The 22,576-nt window shown below is 54.5% G+C and overlaps 12 protein-coding genes across 20 annotated transcripts; 5 read left to right on the top strand and 7 right to left on the bottom strand.

The window, feature by feature from the left end:
• Positions 1 to 8: 8 nt before the first annotated feature.
• H257_04474 (hypothetical protein) lies at positions 9 to 2,410 on the top strand. Its single transcript, XM_009829003.1, has 4 exons — positions 9 to 437; positions 508 to 961; positions 1,023 to 1,154; positions 1,212 to 2,410. Exons 1-4 carry the CDS (start codon positions 61 to 63, stop codon positions 1,926 to 1,928), a joined length of 1,680 nt encoding a protein of 559 aa, XP_009827305.1. The 5' UTR covers positions 9 to 60; the 3' UTR covers positions 1,929 to 2,410.
• A 117-nt stretch (positions 2,411 to 2,527) lies between these two features.
• On the bottom strand, positions 2,528 to 3,306 carry H257_04473 (hypothetical protein). The gene has a single exon (XM_009829002.1). The coding sequence runs from the start codon at positions 3,196 to 3,198 to the stop codon at positions 2,680 to 2,682; it is 519 nt and encodes a 172-aa protein (XP_009827304.1). The 5' UTR covers positions 3,199 to 3,306; the 3' UTR covers positions 2,528 to 2,679.
• Positions 3,307 to 4,168: 862 nt separating this feature from the next.
• H257_04471 (hypothetical protein) lies at positions 4,169 to 6,066 on the bottom strand. The gene is made up of 2 exons (XM_009829000.1): positions 5,625 to 6,066; positions 4,169 to 5,560 (listed from the first exon to the last, which is right to left on the bottom strand). Exons 1-2 carry the CDS (start codon positions 5,982 to 5,984, stop codon positions 4,841 to 4,843), a joined length of 1,080 nt encoding a protein of 359 aa, XP_009827302.1. The 5' UTR covers positions 5,985 to 6,066; the 3' UTR covers positions 4,169 to 4,840.
• Positions 4,411 to 4,734, top strand: H257_04472 (hypothetical protein; the record flags this gene model as incomplete). Its single annotated transcript, XM_009829001.1, has 1 exon — positions 4,411 to 4,734. The coding sequence occupies one exon, from the start codon at positions 4,411 to 4,413 to the stop codon at positions 4,732 to 4,734; it is 324 nt and encodes a 107-aa protein (XP_009827303.1).
• Positions 6,067 to 6,228: 162 nt separating the features above from the next.
• Positions 6,229 to 7,102, bottom strand: H257_04470 (hypothetical protein). The gene has a single exon (XM_009828999.1). It carries the CDS (start codon positions 7,076 to 7,078, stop codon positions 6,275 to 6,277), a length of 804 nt encoding a protein of 267 aa, XP_009827301.1. The 5' UTR covers positions 7,079 to 7,102; the 3' UTR covers positions 6,229 to 6,274.
• Positions 7,103 to 7,257: 155 nt separating this feature from the next.
• H257_04469 lies at positions 7,258 to 9,487 on the bottom strand. Of its 2 annotated transcripts, XM_009828997.1 has the most exons (9): positions 9,351 to 9,487; positions 9,128 to 9,293; positions 8,947 to 9,076; positions 8,766 to 8,851; positions 8,663 to 8,717; positions 8,360 to 8,487; positions 7,965 to 8,299; positions 7,813 to 7,910; positions 7,258 to 7,764 (listed from the first exon to the last, which is right to left on the bottom strand). In XM_009828997.1, exons 1-9 carry the CDS (start codon positions 9,469 to 9,471, stop codon positions 7,351 to 7,353), a joined length of 1,533 nt encoding a protein of 510 aa, XP_009827299.1. In that variant the 5' UTR covers positions 9,472 to 9,487; the 3' UTR covers positions 7,258 to 7,350. The 2 variants fall into 2 exon arrangements, with proteins under 2 accessions (XP_009827299.1, XP_009827300.1); XM_009828998.1 differs by having other exon boundaries at positions 7,258 to 7,910.
• Positions 9,488 to 10,057: 570 nt separating this feature from the next.
• Positions 10,058 to 10,967, top strand: H257_04468 (hypothetical protein). The gene is made up of 3 exons (XM_009828996.1): positions 10,058 to 10,306; positions 10,371 to 10,665; positions 10,729 to 10,967. The coding sequence occupies exons 1-3, from the start codon at positions 10,089 to 10,091 to the stop codon at positions 10,852 to 10,854; spliced, it is 639 nt and encodes a 212-aa protein (XP_009827298.1). The 5' UTR covers positions 10,058 to 10,088; the 3' UTR covers positions 10,855 to 10,967.
• A 57-nt stretch (positions 10,968 to 11,024) lies between these two features.
• H257_04467 lies at positions 11,025 to 13,852 on the top strand. 2 transcript variants are annotated; one of them, XM_009828994.1, is made up of 5 exons: positions 11,025 to 11,224; positions 11,284 to 11,395; positions 11,464 to 11,985; positions 12,062 to 12,338; positions 12,390 to 13,852. In XM_009828994.1, exons 1-5 carry the CDS (start codon positions 11,084 to 11,086, stop codon positions 13,786 to 13,788), a joined length of 2,451 nt encoding a protein of 816 aa, XP_009827296.1. In that variant the 5' UTR covers positions 11,025 to 11,083; the 3' UTR covers positions 13,789 to 13,852. The 2 variants fall into 2 exon arrangements, with proteins under 2 accessions (XP_009827296.1, XP_009827297.1); XM_009828995.1 differs by lacking the exon at positions 11,025 to 11,224 and having other exon boundaries at positions 11,259 to 11,395.
• A 91-nt stretch (positions 13,853 to 13,943) lies between these two features.
• On the bottom strand, positions 13,944 to 14,951 carry H257_04466 (hypothetical protein). The gene is made up of 2 exons (XM_009828993.1): positions 14,256 to 14,951; positions 13,944 to 14,200 (listed from the first exon to the last, which is right to left on the bottom strand). Exons 1-2 carry the CDS (start codon positions 14,913 to 14,915, stop codon positions 14,033 to 14,035), a joined length of 828 nt encoding a protein of 275 aa, XP_009827295.1. The 5' UTR covers positions 14,916 to 14,951; the 3' UTR covers positions 13,944 to 14,032.
• Positions 14,952 to 15,026: 75 nt separating this feature from the next.
• H257_04465 (hypothetical protein) lies at positions 15,027 to 17,131 on the top strand. Of its 3 annotated transcripts, XM_009828991.1 has the most exons (3): positions 15,027 to 15,281; positions 15,354 to 16,897; positions 16,967 to 17,131. In XM_009828991.1, the coding sequence occupies exon 2, from the start codon at positions 15,807 to 15,809 to the stop codon at positions 16,662 to 16,664; it is 858 nt and encodes a 285-aa protein (XP_009827293.1). In that variant the 5' UTR covers positions 15,027 to 15,281; positions 15,354 to 15,806; the 3' UTR covers positions 16,665 to 16,897; positions 16,967 to 17,131. The 3 variants fall into 3 exon arrangements, with proteins under 3 accessions (XP_009827293.1, XP_009827294.1, XP_009827292.1); XM_009828992.1 differs by having other exon boundaries at positions 15,354 to 17,131; XM_009828990.1 differs by having other exon boundaries at positions 15,027 to 16,897.
• Positions 17,132 to 18,477: 1,346 nt separating this feature from the next.
• Positions 18,478 to 20,108, bottom strand: H257_04464 (hypothetical protein; the record flags this gene model as incomplete). Its single annotated transcript, XM_009828989.1, has 2 exons — positions 18,478 to 18,741; positions 18,786 to 20,108. 2 exons carry the CDS (start codon positions 20,106 to 20,108, stop codon positions 18,478 to 18,480), a joined length of 1,587 nt encoding a protein of 528 aa, XP_009827291.1.
• Positions 20,109 to 20,618: 510 nt separating this feature from the next.
• Positions 20,619 to 22,553, bottom strand: H257_04463 (hypothetical protein). 5 transcript variants are annotated; one of them, XM_009828985.1, is made up of 4 exons: positions 21,867 to 22,553; positions 21,489 to 21,780; positions 21,054 to 21,428; positions 20,619 to 20,996 (listed from the first exon to the last, which is right to left on the bottom strand). In XM_009828985.1, exons 1-4 carry the CDS (start codon positions 22,497 to 22,499, stop codon positions 20,773 to 20,775), a joined length of 1,524 nt encoding a protein of 507 aa, XP_009827287.1. In that variant the 5' UTR covers positions 22,500 to 22,553; the 3' UTR covers positions 20,619 to 20,772. The 5 variants fall into 5 exon arrangements, with proteins under 5 accessions (XP_009827287.1, XP_009827290.1, XP_009827286.1 ...); XM_009828988.1 differs by having other exon boundaries at positions 21,045 to 21,428; positions 21,867 to 22,499; XM_009828984.1 differs by having other exon boundaries at positions 21,045 to 21,780.
• Between the last annotated feature and the right edge of the window lie 23 nt (positions 22,554 to 22,576).

The raw sequence follows: 22,576 nt of genomic DNA, 5'->3' as shown, positions 1-22,576 counted from the left end.
GTCCTGCAGTTTGGGTGACATCATAAATTTACCATCAACTAAATTTGGACTTGGATCTTCATGGCGCCGCTACGAGGACAACTCGTGGGCACCAAGCGATACGAATGGACGACTCTACCTCGTGCCATTGGAACCAGTCTGTCACGCTGCTCGAGTACCACCAACACCCTGTCCGTAGTCTCGGTGCCGCGGCACTGGCAATCGTTTGCCTTTGTGCGCAACGCGTGTCGAGTGGAGTTTGAGGACGGGAGCGTTGCTCACGACAGCCACTTGGAAGATCTTCAAAACGTCCGAGAAGTTGGCTTTCGTCAGTGCGACTTCATCCAGTCGCCAAGCGCATTAGCTCGATGCCACACCCTCCGCTTCGTCTCGTGCGATGCCCTCGCTGACGTCAGCTCCTTGACCCACGTCAAGCACTTGAACATTGCCGGATCTCGGTACAGAACCAAACCACCCCCCACATGTATCGTTGGACAATCCATCACCCGAACATGTTACTTTACTTAGTGCCGCCACGAATGCGCACAAGCTCACCGCCCTGGAAACCCTCGTCACCGGGAGTACATTTTCGTCGTCACCACTGCCCGCTGTGTCACGTGGGCTCACAGCATCTGCAGTGAACGTTCCTTGGGCAGCCATGCCGTTGCTGTTGTTGGAACTCCATTTGAAGCAATGCCACACGCTGCCATCCGCCGTCGCCTTCCAAGTGACCTCCGTGACCTTGTCCTCCTGCGATCAACTCGAGTCCATCGCGTGCTTTCGGTTGGCGTCGCATCTCGAAATCGTCCGCACCCGACTCCTCCACATCGACGCGTTCGTCGGCTTTTCGCTCCTTCAGTCGATTCGATTGCAAGCGTCCACTTGCCTTCAACACGTGACTGCGCTGCAACACGTTCATGACGTGTCGCTGTCGTTGTGTGTGAATTTGCAAGATATTTCCCCCCTCGCCCATGCCAACTCGGTATATAAACCAACAGTGTTATTAAACCGTCTCTCCAAGTTATATTATAAATGACCTTCAGGTGGAAATCTCGTGCTGTCCTCAACTTCAATCGGTAACTGCGTTGAGTTGGGTGCCCCACGTGTCGTTGAGTCGATGCGCGGACCTCGTGGATGTATCTGGCCTAACCCACAACCACGTCGTCCGGGTATCCGTACGTCCATCTCGCCGACACATTCAATGATGTCTCTTATGCTGATCTTTGTCGCAGGAATGCTACCGTGTGACCCAAGTCAGCACGTTGCGTGAACGTTGTCACACAGTGGACATCGCGCGGTGTTTTCGCATCACCGACGCCGACCTCCTCGGCCAAGGGTCGATGCACACGGTCACGTTGAGCGGGTGCAACTTAGGCCCGGACCATCCATCAACATGGACGGACCACGCGACGTTGTGCTCCCTGGACCTTTCCAACAACTTGGACATCGTCCATGTCGCCAGTCTTGCACACCTGCACACAATCCACCTCAACCGAACCAGCGTGCGAGTCGTGGCGCCACTCGCACACGTCCACACACTGAGTCTCTCGGGCTGCGAGCTGCTCGAAGACGTGTCGGCGCTTGGCGGCGTGCATACGCTGGACTTGAGCTACTGCACAAGCGTTCGAGACGTCAGTGCCCTTGGCTTGGTGCACACGCTCAACCTCGCGGGAACGCTGGTGGACGTAGTGGCCGATTTGAAAACCGTGTACGACCTCAACTTGAGCGGATGCCCGTGCATCTCGGACGATCAAGTGAACCAGCTCGTGTTCAACCACACGTTGAGCTTGATGGGGTGTGGTCAGCTCACGCGCGTCGACGGACTCGGGAATGTGCACACGCTGAACCTGGCTAACTGCGTCGGGCTCACGGACGTGTCCATGCTAGGTCACATCCACACGTTGGACCTCACGGGTTGCGTCAACGTAGGACACATTGTAACGGCATAATCCACTACGTGGCACGATGTCGCTTCGAGACGTGGTTTCATCCAATCAAATCGCGTCGTGGGGGCGTGTCGAGGGTTTGGACCAATCAAATCCCGTGGAGGACGCGACGTTGAAGTTCAAGTTGAAGGGCGTGCCACAATATGGTCCCACAGTCAGTCAGCACCACGTAAAAAAGCTTCCGCGCCCCTTGGCAGCCCTTTGCGTCATGGGGACGTCTTGGAGATATGATGTGTATACTAGGATGGTGCAGCATGCGAAAACGCTCCGTCATGTTCGACTTGTTTCATCATCATCATCCAATGACTTCTCGTGTGATTGTGTGGTTGTTACATAGCTGGAACATTTCTCACGGCCGTTGGAAATGTATGGCTGGCTGGGAGTTTGTATGTAGTATACGTACGTACAGATCAAAATATCGTTCTGGACCTTTCGTTGCTTTTCTTCGGCCGACGCCTTGGTCGGGATGGGTGGGTACATGTACTGTAAGGATGGCGGTGACTTCGTCGCATGATGTTCTCCTGGTCTGTCTTGGTCCACATGCAGCACGTCATCTCAATAATCATCGGCAGAGGCCTGTATGGGTGGGTGGTGACCTATTAGGCGGGACATCCGGATATGCTGCTGCTGCAATTGTTGATTATCCGAACACATTCTGGCCATCCCGACGGCGGCGATCGCGACCTCTATGGCGCGGATACGCAATCGCAGAGGTCGAGTAAATATTAAATAAGATTGACACAGGTTTAAGGACCTACTCGACCCAATAGTCCGACAAATTGGCGGTTGGAATGTCGCGGTAGGCGCGGACATACAGCATCTCGTGAACACTTGGACGAGGGATGGGCGAAATGCTACGATCAATGTCTTCAGCAAGGCCCACACACACGTCGTCCGAGAACGACACTTTGCGCATGCGTCCAAACGACTCGTCGTCGTCCGTGGCGTCATCGCTTCGTGTGTGTTGATGTTGGTTGACTTTGGACAGGATGCCCCGGCGCGATTCCTTGGCAATCAGTTGCGTGGTCTCTTCGACCTTGGCCAAGATGCGAAACGCACAACCGTACTGTTGGAGTACCATGCATCGCTTTGCCAGCGTGCATGACTTCTGAACAAATGCCAGCGCATCTTGCAAGTCTTCCGACGACTTCAACTGGTCGAGGTTTCCAGTGCGTTGCTTCTTCACGGGAGATCCCAATGGTGTGGGCATGTCCGCGTCGTCGTTGTCAAGCGTGATCACAGACATGTTGAGAGAGGATAGCGAGGGTGACATGGAACGCGCGCCGTCGGCTCTGGTGGTCGTGCGAATATCGTCGAATGTGGTAAAGTGTGTGAATCTTGAAGTGCTGCGTCGTTGCGCATCCGGATGTCTTTGTATCCGGATTATAGCCTTTCAATAAATTCTCGAAAAAAATACGTCGCCGGCTGTATACAACGCCAAAATATAGATTTAGTCTGGGGCTCAATGCGAAGATTCTGGAATCTGGGCTGATGCCTGCCTGCATTGTGGCAGCTGCATACCGTAGCGACATCCTTGCGATGATGCCATGGAAGGCTTCGTGCTTGATCGTTCGCTGATGACGGCCAAGTCGATGCAGATGGCATACACCAGAAGCAGCTGGGAAGGTGTCCTTACACCATGCGATGAGCTAACCAAACAAACTGGTGGAGGAAACGAGGTTTCAACGAACAAAAAATCGCGGCTTTACAAGACCAGTCTCAAGAATCGATGTCTACCCACAGCTTGATGGAACACTGAACATGGGGTGTGTCGCCCAGCGTAACCCGAACACAGCACGTTTTCACAGCTGGACAGTGTTGTCAGCAGTAAGTTTTTTGTGTGGGATTGAATATATATGTGTATAGTATGGATGGCCGCCCCCACACTTTATTCGAGAAGGCCAACCGACCAGTGCTATCCCGTCTTGCCACGCGCCCTCTCTCTTCCATATCGCTGCGAAGCATTCCATCGATTATCGAGCGTTCGAAATTCGGCTGGCTGTGGTGCCGCCGCGTCCAAACGGCATGCGACGAGAGGTTCGAATTAATTTCTCCCACTGTAGGGTGTCGAGCAGGCACTTTACCACAAATACAGCTGTACTGGACCCGTCAGAATACATGTAGTATTAAAATACGAAGATAGTCGTTTTGATAGTACTATTAATATGGACAGTCTGACTAGTACTACTACTAAAATGTGAATAGTAATACTAAATGCTACAACTGTAGCACACATTCTTGGACGAGATGGGAAGGGTCGTCGGGTATGCAGGGCGAGACGAAGGTTTCTTCGGTTCTTAGGCGACACAGCATTATTGAGTGCCGGTCCCGCCACTCGTAACGCTCCAACGGCATGATGAACCTACAGCTTGTCTGGGACAGTTTCATCGCATGACAAGGGAAGTAGTCAGACGTCGTCGGTCGCTTGTCACTTTAACATCGCCCTCGTCGTCCCAAGCACCCCCGTCCCACCAGCATCATCATCATGCTGGCCCGACTCCTTCACATGTGCAGTATGCTCCTATTAGCGGCATGCATCAGCCAGGGCTCCGAAGACGCCCGCACTACTGCGGCGCGCAATGCGTGCGTGGACTTTGTCTGTACCAACTCGTCCGTGTTTGCCATCTACGGCAACGCATGCCTCCCGCTCAACATGTCCTTGCGTCGCGATTGCAAGCGATTATGTCCGACGTTTGTGTCGGTGAGCAACAACTGCGACAAGTGGGGGCTCCTCTGCGTCCAAGCGTGCATGGCGAACCAGAAGCGGCTCGGCTTCCCCGTCACCAAGAGCTCAAGCATCAACTTGTAAACTGTCAATTCACCCACGTTCGTTCATCTAGTTTTTTCCATTCAACAGGCTTCGTGTTGTTGCACGAGTGCTCTTATTGATGAAGGGGGGGGGGCTCCGTCCGTCATTACAAATACTTTTTGAACGGCGCAATGCTCAGCTCGGCGGCGTCCTTGACGGGATGGAAGAGCCCGGCCGGCCGCGGCAGCAGCAGCATGGTCGACACGCCGCCCTTGAGCAGCGACACTGCGCGGAGCGACTGGCGCGATACGCTGTCCCACATGCGGACTGTGCCTTCGTCGTCGCCGGAGATCACATATTGGCCGCACTCAGTGACCAGCAGCGCTGTGACAGGGGATTCGTGGCCGACAAAGCCATCCACACTCAGCGCGTCCTTGGCAAACGGAGTGCCATTGTGGGTCACGACGACGCGGGCGGCGGCAGCGGTCGCCGCCGTGGCCGCTGCATGCAGATCGACCACGTAGATGCGTCCATCGCCCGCCCCAAGGAAGAGGCGGTGCTCCATGGCGTCGGCGGCACAGACGTTGACGAACGATGGACATGTGATCGAGACCAAGCACGTGCCAGACGGAATGTCGTACACCTTGGTGGTCCGGTCCAGCGACGAAGTGAACACGCGACCATTGACCCCGCCAAGACCGCAATGGATGCTCGTGATGGGCAAGACGTGGTCTGTCCATGTGTGCACGGGAGTCGCGCCGCTTTGGAGCGCCGAGTCGGTGGAGGAGGTGTCCAGGTGGTCGAGGAGGCGCCAGACGTGGACGACGGCATCTTCACCGCCGGATACGACAAACGCATCGTCCGACGTCAATCGCAGTGCGCTGACCTAATCATGTCGGTCAGTCCTGAATGTCAAAATATACAGCGACCAAGGCAATTACTATACATACCGCTTTGTAATGGGCGTCCCAGACATGGAGAAGCGCGCCAGTGGCGACGTCCCAAATGTACATCTTTCCGGACGCACCGCCGGCAATGCAATAGTTGCCGTCGGAAGTTGTGACCATGGGACCCATGTGCTCGGTCACATGGCACTTGAAATGCGGCACGTCCTTACCCCACATGTGCATGTGCATGGCGAGTTTGCCAGGTTGCAGCGCGATGAGATGGTGCGTCCGAGGCACGGCCACAAGGCCATGGCGCGAGCACGAGCTACCTTTGAAGATGAAGAGCTGCGCGCCGCATGTGGGATCCACTACGTAGATGTTGCCGTCTTTGCTCGACCCCAGGACGAGGACATGGTCTTCCATGATGATGTGTATGTGGCTTCAAGTTGGTTTCTACGCGGAACCAATTGATCATGAAGAGTGATATCCGGATGTGGACCACATTTATCCGGTCGATTTCCTGTGCGCGCCATTATTCAAAATTCGCAGGATCAATCAAACGAAGATTCGGACCGCATGATGCCGCGGCGACCGAGGACTACAGTAGCGGCGCTAAAGGACGATGCATGGTATTGAATGAGTTGGTTCTCTGTCAGGAATGGCGTGATGCGTATGTATGTATATTACTATGAAATGGCACAGGAAAATGCTTGTTACTTTAACTTCCATTCGAAGCCAAGTTGCGTCAATTGCTCGACTCGGTGTGACGGGATTGTGTTCTGTCGCCCACGAGCATTCTTGACAATGTGCCCCAGCTTCAAATTCCACATTTCTTGGGGCCAGCTCTTCCGCTCGGGGACTTCGAACGTCGACGGGATGCGAAGATGGCCGTGCAACGTCTTGAAGTGCGCCATCGCATCCACGCGCAACTGCCACGTAGAATTCACGTCCCATACAAACCCGAGCTTTTCCAGCTGCTGGATCCGCGTTGCCGTCAGCTTGTCCTCTGTAGCGCGCGCGGACTTGACAAACAGGCCCAGGCGGAGTCCCCAACTTTCCTTGGGCCATTTCGGCGAGTCCTCGGGCACGACGAAGTTTTGCGGCACGACGGCATGCCCGTATTCGCTAACGAACGTCTTCAACGCCATGATGTTCAAGTTCCACCGGTGTTGCCGGGGCTTCCACACAAAGTTCATCGCGTTCAGTTGGTCGACCACACTCGACGAAATGTTTTGCGTCTTCAATCGATGTCGAAACTGCGCCATATCCACTGTCACGCCGCGTAAATGCGCGGGGAACTCGGTGTCATCAACGGGAATCGTGAATCGCGCGGGCAAGTCCAGGTACACCGCCTGGACGTTGCGCTTGTGAAAACCGGTCGCAATGTCGAGGAGGTTGTCGGGTGAATAGAGAGGATTCGAATGCCCTTTGACGGTTTTGGAGTAACATGCCACAGAACCGATCCCACGCGGAAGGACCCTCGCCGCGATCGCCGTCCACGGAGACAGCCGCCACATCAGTGCTGATTGGATATGGGGCGCTTCAACACAGATGTTCGGATAATTTCCGGATACTGTAACGCAACCCAAGCATAGGTAATTTAAATAACGCTCAATACGTTAATTGACGAGAGGTCGCGTTTAACCCACCGACAAGATTTTTTGTGTTGAGAGTATTTGCTTTTGACCATATTACACTCAACGTTATGTTAGGTTAAACAAAACATCCGGATAGAGCGAAGTATTTCCGGAAAAGAATTATAATTCGGCAGCATCGTTCGTTCGCGAACTCAACCCCACAACTTGGATCGGTTCGTGTCGGCAGCGGCAAGGATGCGCGCATACTTGACGTGCAAAGCGGTGGAGCTGGAAGCGGGTGGGGGGTAGATGAGCTCGTACGTGTTTCCAAAGGCTTCCATCTCTCGTCCTTGGTTGTTGTCATCCGTATTAGTCGTGCTGTCGGGGTGGACGCGGTTACTCGACGAAGTCTTCGCTTTCGCTGGGGTGTCGTCATCTTCTTTTTCGTCTTCACTTGGACCTGACCCTCCTCCGTCATTATCGATGGGTTCCACTGCGTCTTCTTCGGCCAATTCCACCACTTGTGGTTCCACGACCGGGGGCGGGGGCTCCACCAGTACTCCCTTGGCTTTTTTCGTTGCGACGGTAGCATTCCACAATCGAGTCTTCCACGCCTTGCGATGTTTCTACCCCTCCCATGTTTACTTGCCTTCTTCGTTTCAGTGTATGCGTACCGCTTGGAACGACCGCTTCGTCTCATTCGTCACGGCCAAGATGTCCAGCGCTTGGGCGATGAGCGGTGTCTTGATGTTTCTGTCCAGTAGCGAGTCTCCTACCCCGTACCCGTCGCTCTCGGACAAATTTCTTGAGCAACGTTGTCTAGTACCTGCAAAGCTGGGCGCGTGGTTCACTTCCACCATCCACGCCTTCCCTTGCTCATCCAGCATGATGTCGAACCCGAGGATTTCAAAGGCCGCGGGTCCCCACTGCCGCCCCTTGACGTCGTCGGCGCCGAAAAAGTTGCGGTAGCTCGCGGCGAGGCGGGGCTGGATGGCCAGCAACGTCTTGAGAACGATGTCGCACACGTCAGCCCACACAGCACATGGGTCCATGCCGTGGTCGTCTTGCAGGTGCTGCATCACAAACGCCAAGCTGCGCTTGCTACCCGTGGATTCATCGACCGACTTGACAAAGTCTTTGCTCTTCTTGTTGATCGCGTAGCTATGATAACGTCATCGTGATGACGTGATCGATTGCGTGATGACGTGATCGAGAGTGTACTTGGTCAAATGCATGCGCGTTTGGTGCAAATTCGACCGCTTCGGCGCTTGAAATGGCGTCGTGCAAAACCGAGCGAGGCCATTGCGAAAGACGTATACGACCAGCGGGTCCACGCTCACCACGAGCACCTAGAACGAACGATGGAGATAATATATACTTCAATACAAACAAATACATATATATACATTGCCACTGGACAATGCGTAGCAAGTCAACACGACCATCTTCTACTACTTGTACCTTATCCACATCAAGCAACAACATTTACCATCATGCAAGATATGTACTACTAGTATCACTTACGTAAATACGGAGGTCAAACTTGAACCCGTCAATCAGCAGCGGGTTGTGAATGTACCTATGCACGTCCATCATGTGACACCGTTCGAACAAATGAACTGCATACTTTTGCACGACGCACGGATCTTTGGTCGATAGCTTTTGAAACGATTGAATCAAACTGATGCCTTTGCCTTGGCATAGCGTTCGTGGCTACAGCGACAACATCCATCAACCCCTTTTGGACTCCCCAACGCAACATGCAAAGAACGAGAATGAGACTGCGATAATGTGTGGACTTGTCATGCCTTGACAATGTACGTGGCGCCACGCTTGTCGTTGTCCATGCATTGCTGCAGCTCGACCCGCTCGGCAGGGACTAGAAACGATCGCGGGAAGAAGTCATACTCGTCTGGAAGGAGCTTCCGCATGGCATTCCTATGGTGCGCTATGAGATACAGTATTGGAGGATGGGCCAAGAAGGTGTACAGGTTGTTGGCGAGGAAGTCTTTGCGACAAATGTCCTCCATGCTGGGAAAGTGGTTCACTTTCTGAAACGCGTTCAGACGCCGCGCATCTTTGAGCAGCTCGCCGCGGTCGCTCCACCAGATGTCCCACTCAACCTCCGACTTCTTTGCCCGCACGAGCCGAAAGTCTACGCGGCAGTGTCACGCACTGCATGGGTTCCGTCCTTGTGTGGTAGATACCCCACCTCGGTCTTTTAAGCAGCGCTTGATGATAGCATACCGGCAAAGAGACACGTCCACAACGACTTTACGCGATCGTTTGAAGGGCTTCCCCGTCGCTGCATCTTGGGCTGGCGGTAGTGCCATTGCTGTTGGCACCAACGGTTTTTTTGGCTAAAGATAGTGTATCGCCCTCAGGTTGCTAGAAGTGTGCCATGTCCGTCGCTGTCGATACCGATATGACTGCTTCAGTATCCCTCACTGTGCACGATGGGCTAGTTGTGAGCAGCCAAGGACTGCAGTTTACAACCTCAACGCACTCCCAACCAGTGGAATGGTTCATCCCACGCTCGCCAAGTTTAAGAACGATCTGAACGCTCAAGGGCATAGTGCACACTTCTTCTACTCAATCTAGTATCATGCTGCAGGAACGTTCATCTTCTCTGAAACGTCCCTCTAAAGCAAGCGCATGGTCATGTGCGAAGTGTTTGCCATCAATCACCCACGACGATTTGATACAAGAACCGATCTTGGAGTGAAATTTATCCGGACACCTCGCACGGTACCCATCTGATAGTGAATGCCAGCTTATAATTGGCATACACCAAATATAATATTTGTACGACCAAGATATGTTTACCATTTAATATGCAAATATCATATTAGTATCGTCGTGCATTGAAATCACGCGCCGTTGACGCAGACGACTTGTATGCCCAACCGTCCAAAGTTACAAATCCCAGCATTTGTGCTTCGACAACAAGATGGGCAAGGAGGAAGTGTACTTCTACATCCCCAACCTCATCGGCTACACGCGGGTGCTCTTGACAGGCTACAGCTTCTACGTGGCGCTCTCAGACTGGAAGACGGCGGTCGTGTGCTACGCCATCAGCTTCATCTGCGACTTTTTCGATGGGTACTTTGCCCGATGGTTCAACCAATGCTCGACGTTTGGCGCTGTCTTGGACATGGTGACAGACAGGTACTTGCATCCATCCACTCAATCGTCCCAATCAATCCCTTAACATCAACCTCGGATCATGTAGATGCTCCACTGCCGGCCTGCTCGTGATCTTGTCGCATCTGGACAAAGACAACACGCTGCTGTTCCTCTTCCTCCTTGTACTAGACTTCTCATCGCACTGGTATCACATGTACGCATCCCGCGGTCACCACAAGAGCGTGGACTCGAAGAAGAACTTCTTGCTCCGCGTGTACTACGGGTGCTACCCATTGTTTGGGTATTGCTGCGTCGGAGCCGAGTTCTTTTACATCTTGTACTACGTGCTGCAGCACGACCCCACGTATCTTGTGCCATATGTCGACATCCCGTTGTCCATCGTATGTGCGACCTTTCCATGTCGCGATTCCTTCTTCGTCATTATAACGGACATGATGCTTTAGGTCTGCTACTACGTGTGCCTTCCCGCCTGTGTAATCAAGAACATCATCAACGTGGCCCAGCTGTGCTCGGCTGCCGCGAGCGTGGCCGAATACGATTTCGACCAAAAGCTGCAGAAAACGTCCTAGATATACTAACCATCAGCAGTGTTATTATAGCAGTGTTATTATAGCAGTGTTATTAATAGCCCAACTACTACAGTACCCCTGCCTAACCATAAAGTGTACTCCTGCAATCTCCATTTCAAACGTCGCATAATCGTAGCTGGTGGTAGCTATAGCGGCTATAAATAACTTCACCACGTCATAATTCATTCAACCTCCGCTTTCCCGTCTACTGACGACTCAACGAGCCCTCATGGGCTGTGCTGCGTCCACATCCAATCCATCGCTTGACCCAGCCAACGCTTTTCCGAGCCAGCAGCAGCAGCAGCCCGAGACCCCCGCGGCGACCTCCACGGCCGTGTCGACCCCTCGACTCGTCCAACTCGCCCCTCCAGTACATCCGTTCCTTTCATTCCCTGATACATAATGCGCCATATGCTTTCAACCATGTAGAATATGCCATCTGCGGTTGTCCTGCCAAATGTCCCCACAGACACTCACTCAACGCATCATGCCACCGAAGAAGCAGCGGACCGCCCAGATTTCGTGGCCCTCTTGCGAGTTGGTACGTCCTGTACTAGCTCGTACTAGTAGCAGTTTGGTCCGTGATGAAGTTGGAATACGTACTTGTAGTCAAGCAAGGCCTCCTTGCCAAAGTGCAAAGCGCAGTGGCGGCGTCTCCGATGCTGCTCAATTGTCGGGGGATGTGGGACAGCACCCCCCTGCTCGTGGCGTGTCAGTACGCACACTCAGACGTGGCTCTGCACCTGCTCTCCGTCGGCGCGGACGCGACGCTGGTCAACGAGAAGCACGTGTCGGCCGTGCTACTGGCATCTCTCGAAGGCCTCACGGAGGTGCTGACCTGCTTGCTCACGACAATCCCCCGTGACCACCTCGCGCCACTGCTGGTCCTTCGTGGCACCGTTTACAACTCGTTCACAGACAACAACTCGAGCTTCACACCGCTACTGGCTGCGTGCACCAATGGCCACGCCGAGTGCGTGGGGCTGTTGTTGGACGCGACGACGCAGGATCAGCTGAACGTCCCAGCTGACGACTCGCGTAGTCCGCTTCTGGCGGCGGCGGGACACGGGCACACCGCCGTGCTGCACTTGCTCCTCCAACACGGTGCCGACCCGTCAGTGTGCGACGCAGGTGGGAAGTCTCGTACAACCGACAATTATATATATGGTTGGTCATGTTTTGGTTTAACCTGGAACTGTTGGTGTAGGGGGCAACAATGCCCTTTTGACCGCGCTGGCAGGCGGATTTGACGCCACCGCCGTGGCGATTGTCCGCGCCGCCCCTGGCACAGCCGCTGTGGTGAATGCCGAAGGGCTGACGTCGCTGCATGTGGCGGCTCGCTCGGGATGCGTGGAAACGGTAACCCTACTCTTGGCCACATCATCGTCGTTGGTGCCCGCGACGACCGCCAAGGGAGAGACGGCGCTACTCCTCGCCGCACGAAAAAAGAATGTCCGCATCGTAGAGGCGCTGGTGCGAGCAGGGTATGTCGATGCCACGACGAACGTGCATATCATGACATGGTGTGTGTCTAGGGCAAACGTGGATGCGTGTGACGCGACAGGTCAAAGCGCGAGGCAGGTGCTTGTCAACACCAAACAAGTGTACTTGGTAGCCGTCGTGGAATCGATGGCCAACGGTGCTACAACCCCGTCGCCGCCGGAGGTGTCGTCACGACCACTGGCCACCACCCCTGAAAAAGTACCGTCGTCTGCCAAGTTGGGGTGCCGTCGTCGCAGCAGCCGGAGAAATCAACCAACCGCCGAGCCCGACATTGTCTCGCCCTCTGACAAACCCGCGGCCATTCGACATAAGGGCAGCCACCGGGCCGGTGTGTCAACGATCCCCGATAGCGGAGAAAGCTCGCCCCTCCAAGTTGGTCGGCGCCGCAAACCAAGCAGTCGCCGCCGTCGGTCCTGCGGCAACATGGAGTCGGACTTGGACAAGCTGGACGGACTTGTCAAGACACTCCCTTCGTCCCCGTCGGCGTCGTCAGGTCCTCCCCCTGGAACCCCCACGGATGACGGCCCCACTCCCCTAGCTCGCGGCGGCCCCACACGCCACGCCACACGCTTGTCGAAGTCGGTCCAGAGTTTGCACACCACAGCACCCCCATCGTTGACATCGCGAAGTGCATCGATGCGACTTATGTTTCCGAACAAACGCAGTCAAGTCCGCCCCCTCGACACCAACGAGAAGCCGACGGCGGCTACACACCCGTCCGCCGTCCATCCGCTGACTTCTCCCCTCCCCACCACGTTGACAGATCATCCTCCATTGACACGTGATGACGCAGTGCTGTCGATAAACCCTACAACTACGACGCACCCCTTGAGCTTGACAGCCACCCCACCGCAAGTGGGATGTCTTCAAGGTATCCCACCTCCCGAGAAAGCCGCGCTGATCCTCTCGAACATGTCAACGTCTGCAGAGCTGGCCACGCAACCAATCTCACAAACCGCACCGGATCCGGTTTGCGACTCCCCCATCGACAAGTCCACGTGCGCAGCTTCAGTGCCTAGTCACACACCCGACAAGCCAACGTCGTGTTTGACGGCCAAAGACTCGGCCATTTTGGGTGCTGAGCTCGTGAGTCCATCCACAGACCGACCCATTCGTCAGAAACCCAGCCATGGGGGCCTCACCACGAGATCTTCCTTGAACGCCCCGGTGCGAATTGGCAAGCGCGACCTCCCGCGGCAGCACCGGTCCGTCAGCGTATTGGTGTCCCCGTCCACGCTCGATGCACTTGACCGAATCGGCGCCTTGGGGGTGCTGCCCCCCAAGTCAGCACCCACGTCCCCCACCGCTGCCAACGCAACACATGTGCCCTCCTCTCCGAAGATCAGATCGCAGTCGTCTAACAGCGTCGACAATCTGCAGCGCGTGAGCCAAGTAGCGTCGTCCACACCAACGAGACACAGCTATGAATAATAACACGAGGCGAGTTCAATTATAACTGACCCTCCATAACAAATACATTGTTGTTGTTACCGACGACACACACTCCAACTGTGTTGTCCAATATAAATGGAACTGTTTGTATAATGGTTAAAAGTTATCGAACTTTTAACCATTACTAGTATACAGACAGTTTAACGACCATACAATCGCCTCAATGTTATTCCCGAGGTAACGTTAGGTATTAATAGCTACAGTATGACGCCGTGACTAGTATTTAAAACGGGCGAATGTTGTTGGTGCCCCGCAAGCTATTTTTCAGCTGTGACGGGTTCGCCCACGACGAATGTAGGTACGCGTCGTCGTCTTCATCTGCCAGTTTCTTGAGTTCTTCTTGCTTCTTAAAGTAGTGCGCCATCATGGCCTTGCGTTCGTCCTCGGACACCTACGCGCCGCGCGTATCCTCATGTTGGTAGGCACATGTCATAGAGGGTGCTTACCGCTGGTTCGCGCTGGGGCGCGCCGTTGGCTTTCTTGGTGAGCTTGGCAATCACTTTGGTCTTTTCGTTCTTGCCCACGCGGTCCCCCACGGTTTCGTCGCGGAAAAATTGCTTCCCGGCCCACCACAACTCGGCCGTGTCCGCGTTCAGGATGTCCATGCCGCTCTGGGTGCCACCGAGGGCTTCCTCGTCCCTGCCGTCCAAAAGCAGTTGCACGACGTCGTATTCAGGGAGTCCCATAGGAAAACCCATCATGACGAGCCCGCGAAAGTTGTCCAGCTTCTCCTGCAACACGTTTTGAGATATCGCGACGCGCCCGTTCGACTTCAAGTACTGGTTCACGTCGGCCACCATGCGTGTCAGCGTCTCCCGGAGTGATGCGCACACCCCATTTCCAGTGCGCTGGCCCAATGGATCTTCCTCGTAGAACTCGGCCTTTTGAATCGGCGTCGACGCATACGAGTCTAGCCCGTGCTCTTGCGGATGCTTCGCCACGCCGTGCTGGAAGAGGCTCTGTGTGTGCGACGCCAAGCTCGCGAGGCGCACACGAGCGTTGTGCACATGCACGAGCTCTCGAACCAGCGTGTCGTTTGAGGTGCTGCATGTAGTTTCAAAGAGGAATGCTTCCGTCTCGCTCAGCTTAACGTTGATCACAACCATGGTGCCAAGAATGGAAATGGATGAATTGCGGAAAGGTCGTGATGTCCGGATACGAGCATCCGAAATCTCGAACAATGGAAAGTCTGTTTCTTCGAAGTACATGTCAAAACGTTCAACCGAAAGCGAACGCTCCCGCTGTCAAGCACGCGGCTTGTTCGAGGACCTCCCATCTCGACACGTCCTGCACGGCAACCCACCTGGGCATATAGGAACTTGAGGACCAGCATGTTGGGCCGCGAGGAGGCTCACGTCCATACTCACTGTCCACCACCATTACTTCGAGTTTGCGTTCTCCATACAATCTGACAGGAACGTTGCCATAGTGTCCGCATGAGCATCTCCAACGGTGTCAGAGCATCTCCAACGGTGAGACACTAGCAAGTCCCATCGAGCACTCTGGCCATCCAGGTGTACATAAACGATGGTTGTGTTGTGAAGATTTAGATCGACTCGAGTGTGTTGCGGTCAGCGTCGACGTCGTGCTTGTACTTGTCCAAGTACATTTCATGGAGCGCATCGCCGTCATAAAAGAGTCGGGTCACTTCTTCTGACGTTCTGTTGTGGGTGTTGGGGACCACAAAGTACACGAACGGGATGAGCATGAGTAAGCAGCCAGTAAACACGAGGAACGCGTAGTTGCCCGCGGCTGTCGGGCGCATGAGCTGGGGGTAGTACACAGCAATGACAAACTGCGCCGTGAACGTGCAAAACGTCGACATCGAGTTGGCCGTGGCGCTAAGATGCTCTGGGAACAGCTCGTTCGAGATGAGCCACGCCATGGAGCCTGCCGAGAAGCAGTAGGACGCGACGAACACGAGCACCGTGGCGATCGCAATGTAGTTGGTCGAGTTAAAGTCGACGGGGTTGCCGGGGTACAACTGGGTCCAGACAATGCCCACCGACGCCAAGAGCGTCACGACGAGGCCGACAAGGAGGGGCGTGCGGCGGGAGAATCGGTCGAGCAGCCGCGCCGCCATACACATGTCATGGAACCGGCCAAAGTTGACGAGGATGTTGGACAATCGCGTCTCATGGATGCCCACGTTGAAGAAGAACCCGTTCGAGTATGCGATGATGGCGTTCATGCCCGCGAGTTGCTGCGACAGGCACAGGACGACTGCCACGAGCAGCTGGCGCCGGTACTTAGGGCTCACGAGAAGGCCGAGCTTGGAGCTCGAAGCTGCCTCCATGCGCTGCTTTTCATGGGATATGATCATCGCATTCAAGTGGAGCTCAGTGTCGCATGGCTGGGCGTACAGCTGCTGCAGGGCCACCCGGGCTTGGTCGTACTTGTTTAGCATGACCAGGTGGTGCGGTGACCGGATCATACACGGAAACAGGCATAGCTGCAGCAGTCCCAGCACGATGGGGGCCCCGAAGAGCAGCCGCCAAGTGATTTCCTCAGACGTGACGGTCAAGTGCAATGACGACACAACCAGCCCCCCCAGGGAGAGCATGACCTGGGGCAGCGTGAGGAAGAAGGCGCGGCGCGCTACGGGTGCCACCTCGCGCAGATACAGGTTGCCCACGACGATGGCCACGCCGGTGGCGATGCCAGAGAGGCCGCGACCGACTGTGAACATGAGCATATTGTTGGATAGCATTTGGACGAACGCGCCGGCGATCATGATGAACGTGTTGAGCATGAGCGTTGTGCGGCGGCCGAGGGCGTCGGCGGGAACAGACGAGAAAAGCGCGCCGATGCCCGCGCCGACGATCCACGCCGTGACCGCCGTCGTCCATTCTTGAGATGTGTGCGTGGGGAAGAGAATGCATTGGCCTTGGAGAGGCGGGATCTGCTTGGCGACCGCGGCAGGCACGTAGCATGCCTTTGAGTTGAACCCAATCCACGCCATTTGGGCAAGGAGGTACCCGTATTGGAAGGCTCCGAGAAGCACCACAAACACCGATTGGTACAGCTTTCCCGACGCCACAAGCGGGGACTCTGCGAGCATCTTGGCCGTTTGGTCCGGGAGGTTAAGGTACGACCCCTTGATCATCGTCACATGTGCCTTCTCCGTTGTCACGTCATCGGTCACGTGAACCTGCAGGTTGGTGCAGAGTCCAGGCAACATGTCAACACTTGATATGGGTCGAAAAATGGACGACTGGGCAACTATGCATCACATGTCCGATCGTGACACTTGAAATAACTTGCTACAGTAGTATATTATTGCAACCGTAATATGGAAACCACGCTATATTTTAATTCATCGCGGAAATATTCACCCGTGTTGAACGACCAGACGACGGCGTCGTTGAATTGACAAGGATGGTTGACATTCCTTCAATTATTATTGGCTCAATGGATTGTAAAACCTCATTTTCAACCAATCGCTAGGTACATGAGGTCATGAAGATCATTCCTCGTCCACTGCCCATGGAGTTGGACAAAGGGATGGTGGTGGCACATAAGCGTATAGTACCATGACCCCATCGCAGAATTTGATGGCAATGGTACAGGAAATAGCGGACGATACGGTCAACATTGGAAACCAATTAAGCACCGATTTGGTATTAATACTCTTCGCAAGTGATATCACTTCGAAAATGTGTGTACATTTCACACTTCGAGTGGCACGTGGGGGATATCGGGGCCGACGAGCAGAAGAACGTGCCGTCCGTCATGACCACACCTGTCGACCACACCTCGTTCGGGGGGCAGAGGCAATCGGATTGGCGCTCACATCCAGCACCAGCCCAGTCCGCATCATCCCCCACGGCTCATCCGTCAGGCGATTCCCATTCAAGCGGAACCATTTCAGACGTGGTAACCGAGCGTGGCTGTCGGCTTGAAACGCGACCGGCACGAAGTCGATCGCGTTGTCCCGCAGGTTCAAGTGGGATCTCCACGAGTGAGGCGTTGGTCAGTTGAAGGCGTTTGAGGTACGGCCACAACGCAAACACGTGGGCGGGTATATAGTGCACGGAGGCCGAGTTGATTGAGACGGTTAGTAACGACGGCGGAACGTTCTGTACGAGGATGTCTGGGATCGCCCGAAGGAGACTGTGGCGGATCACGACACTGCATACGGACCAGGGAGGAGGCTGGCGTTCCACGACGTCATGGCCGAGTCAAGCATAAGCACTTTGTACAGGTTGTTGGCACTTGTAGCAGCTACATGTATCAGCTATTTAATTTGAGACTCTTCTAGCCATAAGATTGGTCAGCCTTGCTGTTGACCTTGAGTTGGACAGGACTAGTACATTTGTACTGTACAGTCGCGTTGGCGTCCGTCTCGTCACAGCCATGGTTCGTCGCATTTAGGGACAAGTACCGATGGTGGCGGCTACAAGTGTTGTATTGCACCTACGACGAAGTTGCGACGCGGTGTACGATCTCCTGCACTTGGCAAGTCATTTCTTCCTCACACTTCCCCACAGGCCAAGATCGTCAGGTTTTATAATGCCTTCACAAACTGGATGTGTAGAATGGGCAAGCGACGGATCATAACCACTACCGTGATTCACCCTGGGAATAGCATTGTATGTACTGTGCATGCTCGAGAGATAAGCTAGAGTTGTGGCCCCATTCATTCGTAAGTGCATAGCTGTTCCAAGTTTAAGAAATAATAAAGTGTTGTTGTGGTCCGTTGCCATCACGAGCTGCTGAGAATCCAATTTCCTTGTCGGATGTCCAATACACAAACGCGTCGTCGTCGCTTGGTTTTTGGTTGTCGTCGTCCGAGTAGAACATTTCTGTGACTTGATCAGTGGTCTGGTTGCGCGTGTCCGGTACACATATCCACACAAACAGTACAAACACCACGAGCACAGCTGGAAAAATGCCAAACGCTTGCGACCCCCAGTGCCCAACGCTCGAAATCTGCTGAAAGTACACGCCAATGAAGAATTGGGCCGTCCACGTACAGCACGTGGCGATGGCCCCGATGACGCCCCCAGAACTTCCGGAATCAACTCGGTCGAGATAATCCACCCCAACGATCCCACCGACATGCAAAACGACGCAACAAACGCCAGCATGCAGGTGATTTGCACCCAGTTGTTGGTGGCGCTGGGGTATGTTTGGCACACCGTAAACCCGAGAGACCCCACGATCATGCCTGCACTCCCCACCAGGAGAAGCGTGCGACGGTTGAAGCGGTCGCCAAATTTCATGCCAAGATACATGTCGTGGAACCGGCCAAAGTTGACAATCGTGCTGGACAAGCGCAGCTCGTGGATACCAATGGCCTTGAACATGGTGGGGCCATACACGACCAGCGCATTCATACCGCACAACTGCTGCATCGTCGACAGCACCACCGCGATCGAAAACTGCTTGCGGTACTTGGCGCTCACCAATAACGACAGCTTGGACGACGATGACTCGGTTTCTTGTGTCTGGCGCTCCATGGTAGCCACCAACAAACTCCAGTGCGAGTCGACGTCATCGCCAGGCAGGTACAGCTGATTCATTACGAGATGGGCTTGGTCGACTTGACGTCGGTGGAGCAGCCACATCGGACTCTCCAATATGCACGGCATCACCGCCACCTGCAGTGCCCCAATGACCACCGGGCCGCCAAACAACGGCATGAATTGCCACGTTGACGACGGAACGTCCGGAATCGCATACATGAACGACGTGACCACTAACGTGCCGACGGACAGCGCAATCTGCACCAGCGTCATGTAAAACATTCGCCTCTGGATGGGGGCCAGCTCGCGCAGGTAGTTGTTCAAGACGTTGATGGCGACCCCACTGGCCAAGCCGTTGAGGCCTCGACCTATGGCGAACGTGTAGATGTCTCCTGCCAGCAGCTGCACGAGGCCCCCGGCAACCATGACTACGCCATTGTAGCCGAGCGTTCGTTTGCGCCCAAACCTGTCGGCGGGGAAGGCGCTGAGAAGCGCGCCGAGGCCACCCCCGACTGCCCACGCCGTGCTCTGCATAGTCCACTCGGCGGTTGAGTGACCAGGGAAGAGAAGGCACTGGCCATGAGGAATGCGAGGCAGCTGACAGAGTCGCAGGTGGTGAAACGGAATGTAGGCCATTTCGGCCATCATCCAGCCGAAGTGGAAAGCTCCGAGGAGGGCGCACGCTACGGAGCGGTGCATCAGTGGAGATACCACCAAGGCGTTGATGGCACTAGCGCCTTTGACGACATGGTAACAGGGCACTTGTAGAAACGTAGGGACGTCGGGCGATGTCTCCGTGACCACCGGTTGTGTTGATTGAGTAGACTTCATGGTGTAAATTGAGTTATGTCGTTGGGGTTACATTGCTCATCGAATTGTTTTGGCGTTGATTACGATTCCTGTGACGATCATGGTGAGGCTGGCATGTCCCACTAGTGACACCTCGTTGTTTCGTCATCTCGGGCGAAAGCGATGTAATGCGCTCACTTTCTGAACGAAGGTTCCCCCACCATCGCTTAAGAATTCAAAGTTTGGTTAGGTATGCATGTTTCATAAAATTAGATGGCATTTGATCCAGCGCTGGGCAAGCGTCCCCCCGAACGTACTCCAGAGTAATTACTCGAGGCATTCAAATCGAGTTGATTATTATTGGCTAACGTTCTGCTGCAAGACCTTCACTCCACTGTACGGAGTGTATGCCAATCATGATTCATATCCATCCGGATATATGATACTATGACTTTCATTTAATATCCGTGTGAAAGAAATCGCCGTTTTTCGAAAGAATAGTTTATTCAAGTGCGTAGGTTATTAGATAGATGAATGAAGATAATAAATGGTGATTATTTATGATTCTGACCACACAAAATCTCCAATTGTCATTCCGACGGGTACATGGTTGAGATTTCCGAAATATCTTATAGTTCAACCGTCGAACGACGACAACAGACAGCACCATGACCCTGTCTCGTGGGTGATGTGCTGTTTCATAGCGTTAGCATGTCACGGGATAACGCCAGAACTCGACGTCGTTGTCCACTAGCCGCACGAGTGCAGTTGAAGCATGTCGTTCGACGTGCATGGTCATGGAGGGTGCAAGGAATGCAGGTAGCGCCGACACTTGTGGCGGGACCGCGTGCACCGACGTCGTTGCCAACGTGTCGACATCCAGCACCATGAGATCGTTCTGGCCCAACACGACCAACACAAGGGGCCCGTCTACATCTCGTTTTGTTCAGAAAGGAACACACACGCACTCGAACTTGCCGACGTCACCTGTGGAGGACGCCACGCGATGCACGCCCGTGGGCACCACCGCGACGGCCCACTCGTTCCGTGCGTACCGATAGACGGCATGGCCGTACACGACGACCACGTAATCCTGTCGCATCCAATGCACCGACAACGACGTAGTACTACTAGGGTTGGGCTCCTCACGGTTGGAAGGATCGATGCCATGGGGGGGCACAAACGGCAACGGGAGTACATCGCTGGGTTGGCCGTTGCGCGGCGTCCGACGAAGCGCCTGGCGCTCGAGGTAGAGTGTTCCGAACGCGCCATCGTACACTGCCACGTCATCCTGAAATGACCCAAATCTGGTGCAGCCCGCCATGGCTTTTGCAAACGACCACGTCACAGAGAAGATGGTGCCTATTCGATTTGGTTCATGTTGTGTGAACGCATAGACATTATTTGCTGCTGCTGATTGACCTTGCATATCTTGCATCAGCATGGCGTTGTCGTCGACGGCGACGAGTCCCATCAAATGAACATGACTTGGAAATGTCATGTGATGCACCCGACGGCCAGTGGAGGCATCGATGATGTCCATATGCGTCGAGCTGTGAACGACAGAGAAGAAGACCGGCACGGACTTCCACGCGGCGACGAGGGTGCTCGACATGTAAGCAGCCGACGATGCCACCGATTCGGGCTTCAAGCTGAAGGCAGATAGTTGGGACCACGTACAAGAAGACGCGTTGTCGCGCTGGAACACGGCGACCTGAAATATATATAATAGTATGGTTATTATGACGGTGGCCGTATATGTATTATATATATATGGAGCCACCTTGGACACGTACGTACATGCGCATCTTTGCAGGCCACGACAGCGTACTTGTCCCCGGAGAAAGCAATCGACGTGGGGCGCGCCGATGGAAGCGTGGTGGAGAACTCAAGCTGCATGGCTGTCCGAACATTCCACAAACCAAAGCGTCCATCGATCGCGGCGATGCCGCACCATGCACCGCAACGGGAAAAGGCCGCGAGTCCGACTGGAACGTCGCTGTAAAGTTGATGCTTCAGGATACACTTGACCGTCGTTGGGCATACATGGTACACATACGCTCCGTTGGACGTGGATGCAACCAACGTGGCGCCGTGGAAGGCCACGTGCTTGGCAAAGAATGGGAGCTGCAGTTCAGATCGCCGCTCGAACTTGTCGTCGTATATGAACAATGTGTCGCCATGGGCAACGGCCAGTCTCGCTGTCGGTGTCGAAGTCCACGCGTGACAGAACCTCTCGAGGCCGATGACGCCCAGGCGGACTTGATCGACAACTTTGACATGTCGATGGTAGCTGTGCACTTCCAGAGCTATGATGGCTCCATTCTCGCACGTCATGCTGCATGTAGAAGCCCCGTCGAACTCGCTGAGACTGCTATTCCATGAACTGTAGGGAGCGAACCCTGCTGGCAGCGCCACCTTGCGCACGTCCATGATGGTATTTCTCGCGCGAAAATTGAGCGTTCGGATACCATGTTTTATCCGGACGCTTGATCTTCTGAATTGGCAGT

This window comes from Aphanomyces astaci (assembly GCF_000520075.1).
Source record: "Aphanomyces astaci strain APO3 unplaced genomic scaffold supercont1.7, whole genome shotgun sequence".
Taxonomy (NCBI): domain Eukaryota; phylum Oomycota; class Saprolegniomycetes; order Saprolegniales; family Verrucalvaceae; genus Aphanomyces; species Aphanomyces astaci.
This window is presented reverse-complemented; position numbering and strand designations above follow the sequence as displayed.

Coding starts and splice junctions, on each gene's coding strand:
- H257_04469 (XM_009828997.1), bottom strand. CDS start 9,471: ATGGCACTACCGCCAGCCCAAGATGCAGCGACGGGGAAGCCCTTCAAA. Junction 8,852..8,946: donor GCGCCACGTACATTGTCAAG/GCATGACAAGTC, acceptor TTGTCGCTGTAG/CCACGAACGCTATGCCAAGG. Junction 7,911..7,964: donor CCACGCGCCCAGCTTTGCAG/GTACTAGACAAC, acceptor GGTACGGGGTAG/GAGACTCGCTACTGGACAGA.
- H257_04474 (XM_009829003.1), top strand. CDS start 61: ATGGCGCCGCTACGAGGACAACTCGTGGGCACCAAGCGATACGAATGG. Junction 962..1,022: donor CCCTCGCCCATGCCAACTCG/GTATATAAACCA, acceptor AATGACCTTCAG/GTGGAAATCTCGTGCTGTCC. Junction 1,155..1,211: donor ACCACGTCGTCCGGGTATCC/GTACGTCCATCT, acceptor TCTTTGTCGCAG/GAATGCTACCGTGTGACCCA.
- H257_04466 (XM_009828993.1), bottom strand. CDS start 14,915: ATGGTTGTGATCAACGTTAAGCTGAGCGAGACGGAAGCATTCCTCTTT. Junction 14,201..14,255: donor CGCCCCAGCGCGAACCAGCG/GTAAGCACCCTC, acceptor CGCGGCGCGTAG/GTGTCCGAGGACGAACGCAA.
- H257_04465 (XM_009828991.1), top strand. CDS start 15,807: ATGCCCACCGACGCCAAGAGCGTCACGACGAGGCCGACAAGGAGGGGC.
- H257_04468 (XM_009828996.1), top strand. CDS start 10,089: ATGGGCAAGGAGGAAGTGTACTTCTACATCCCCAACCTCATCGGCTAC. Junction 10,307..10,370: donor TTGGACATGGTGACAGACAG/GTACTTGCATCC, acceptor CGGATCATGTAG/ATGCTCCACTGCCGGCCTGC. Junction 10,666..10,728: donor TCGACATCCCGTTGTCCATC/GTATGTGCGACC, acceptor ATGATGCTTTAG/GTCTGCTACTACGTGTGCCT.
- H257_04467 (XM_009828994.1), top strand. CDS start 11,084: ATGGGCTGTGCTGCGTCCACATCCAATCCATCGCTTGACCCAGCCAAC. Junction 11,396..11,463: donor CGTGGCCCTCTTGCGAGTTG/GTACGTCCTGTA, acceptor ACGTACTTGTAG/TCAAGCAAGGCCTCCTTGCC. Junction 11,986..12,061: donor CCCGTCAGTGTGCGACGCAG/GTGGGAAGTCTC, acceptor CTGTTGGTGTAG/GGGGCAACAATGCCCTTTTG.
- H257_04473 (XM_009829002.1), bottom strand. CDS start 3,198: ATGTCACCCTCGCTATCCTCTCTCAACATGTCTGTGATCACGCTTGAC.
- H257_04470 (XM_009828999.1), bottom strand. CDS start 7,078: ATGTGGCGGCTGTCTCCGTGGACGGCGATCGCGGCGAGGGTCCTTCCG.
- H257_04471 (XM_009829000.1), bottom strand. CDS start 5,984: ATGGAAGACCATGTCCTCGTCCTGGGGTCGAGCAAAGACGGCAACATC. Junction 5,561..5,624: donor GGGACGCCCATTACAAAGCG/GTATGTATAGTA, acceptor CGACATGATTAG/GTCAGCGCACTGCGATTGAC.
- H257_04463 (XM_009828984.1), bottom strand. CDS start 22,499: ATGGACGTGCGCAAGGTGGCGCTGCCAGCAGGGTTCGCTCCCTACAGT. Junction 21,781..21,866: donor TGGCCTGCAAAGATGCGCAT/GTACGTACGTGT, acceptor TATATATTTCAG/GTCGCCGTGTTCCAGCGCGA. Junction 20,997..21,044: donor GTCCTCCACAGGTGACGTCG/GCAAGTTCGAGT, acceptor AACGAGATGTAG/ACGGGCCCCTTGTGTTGGTC.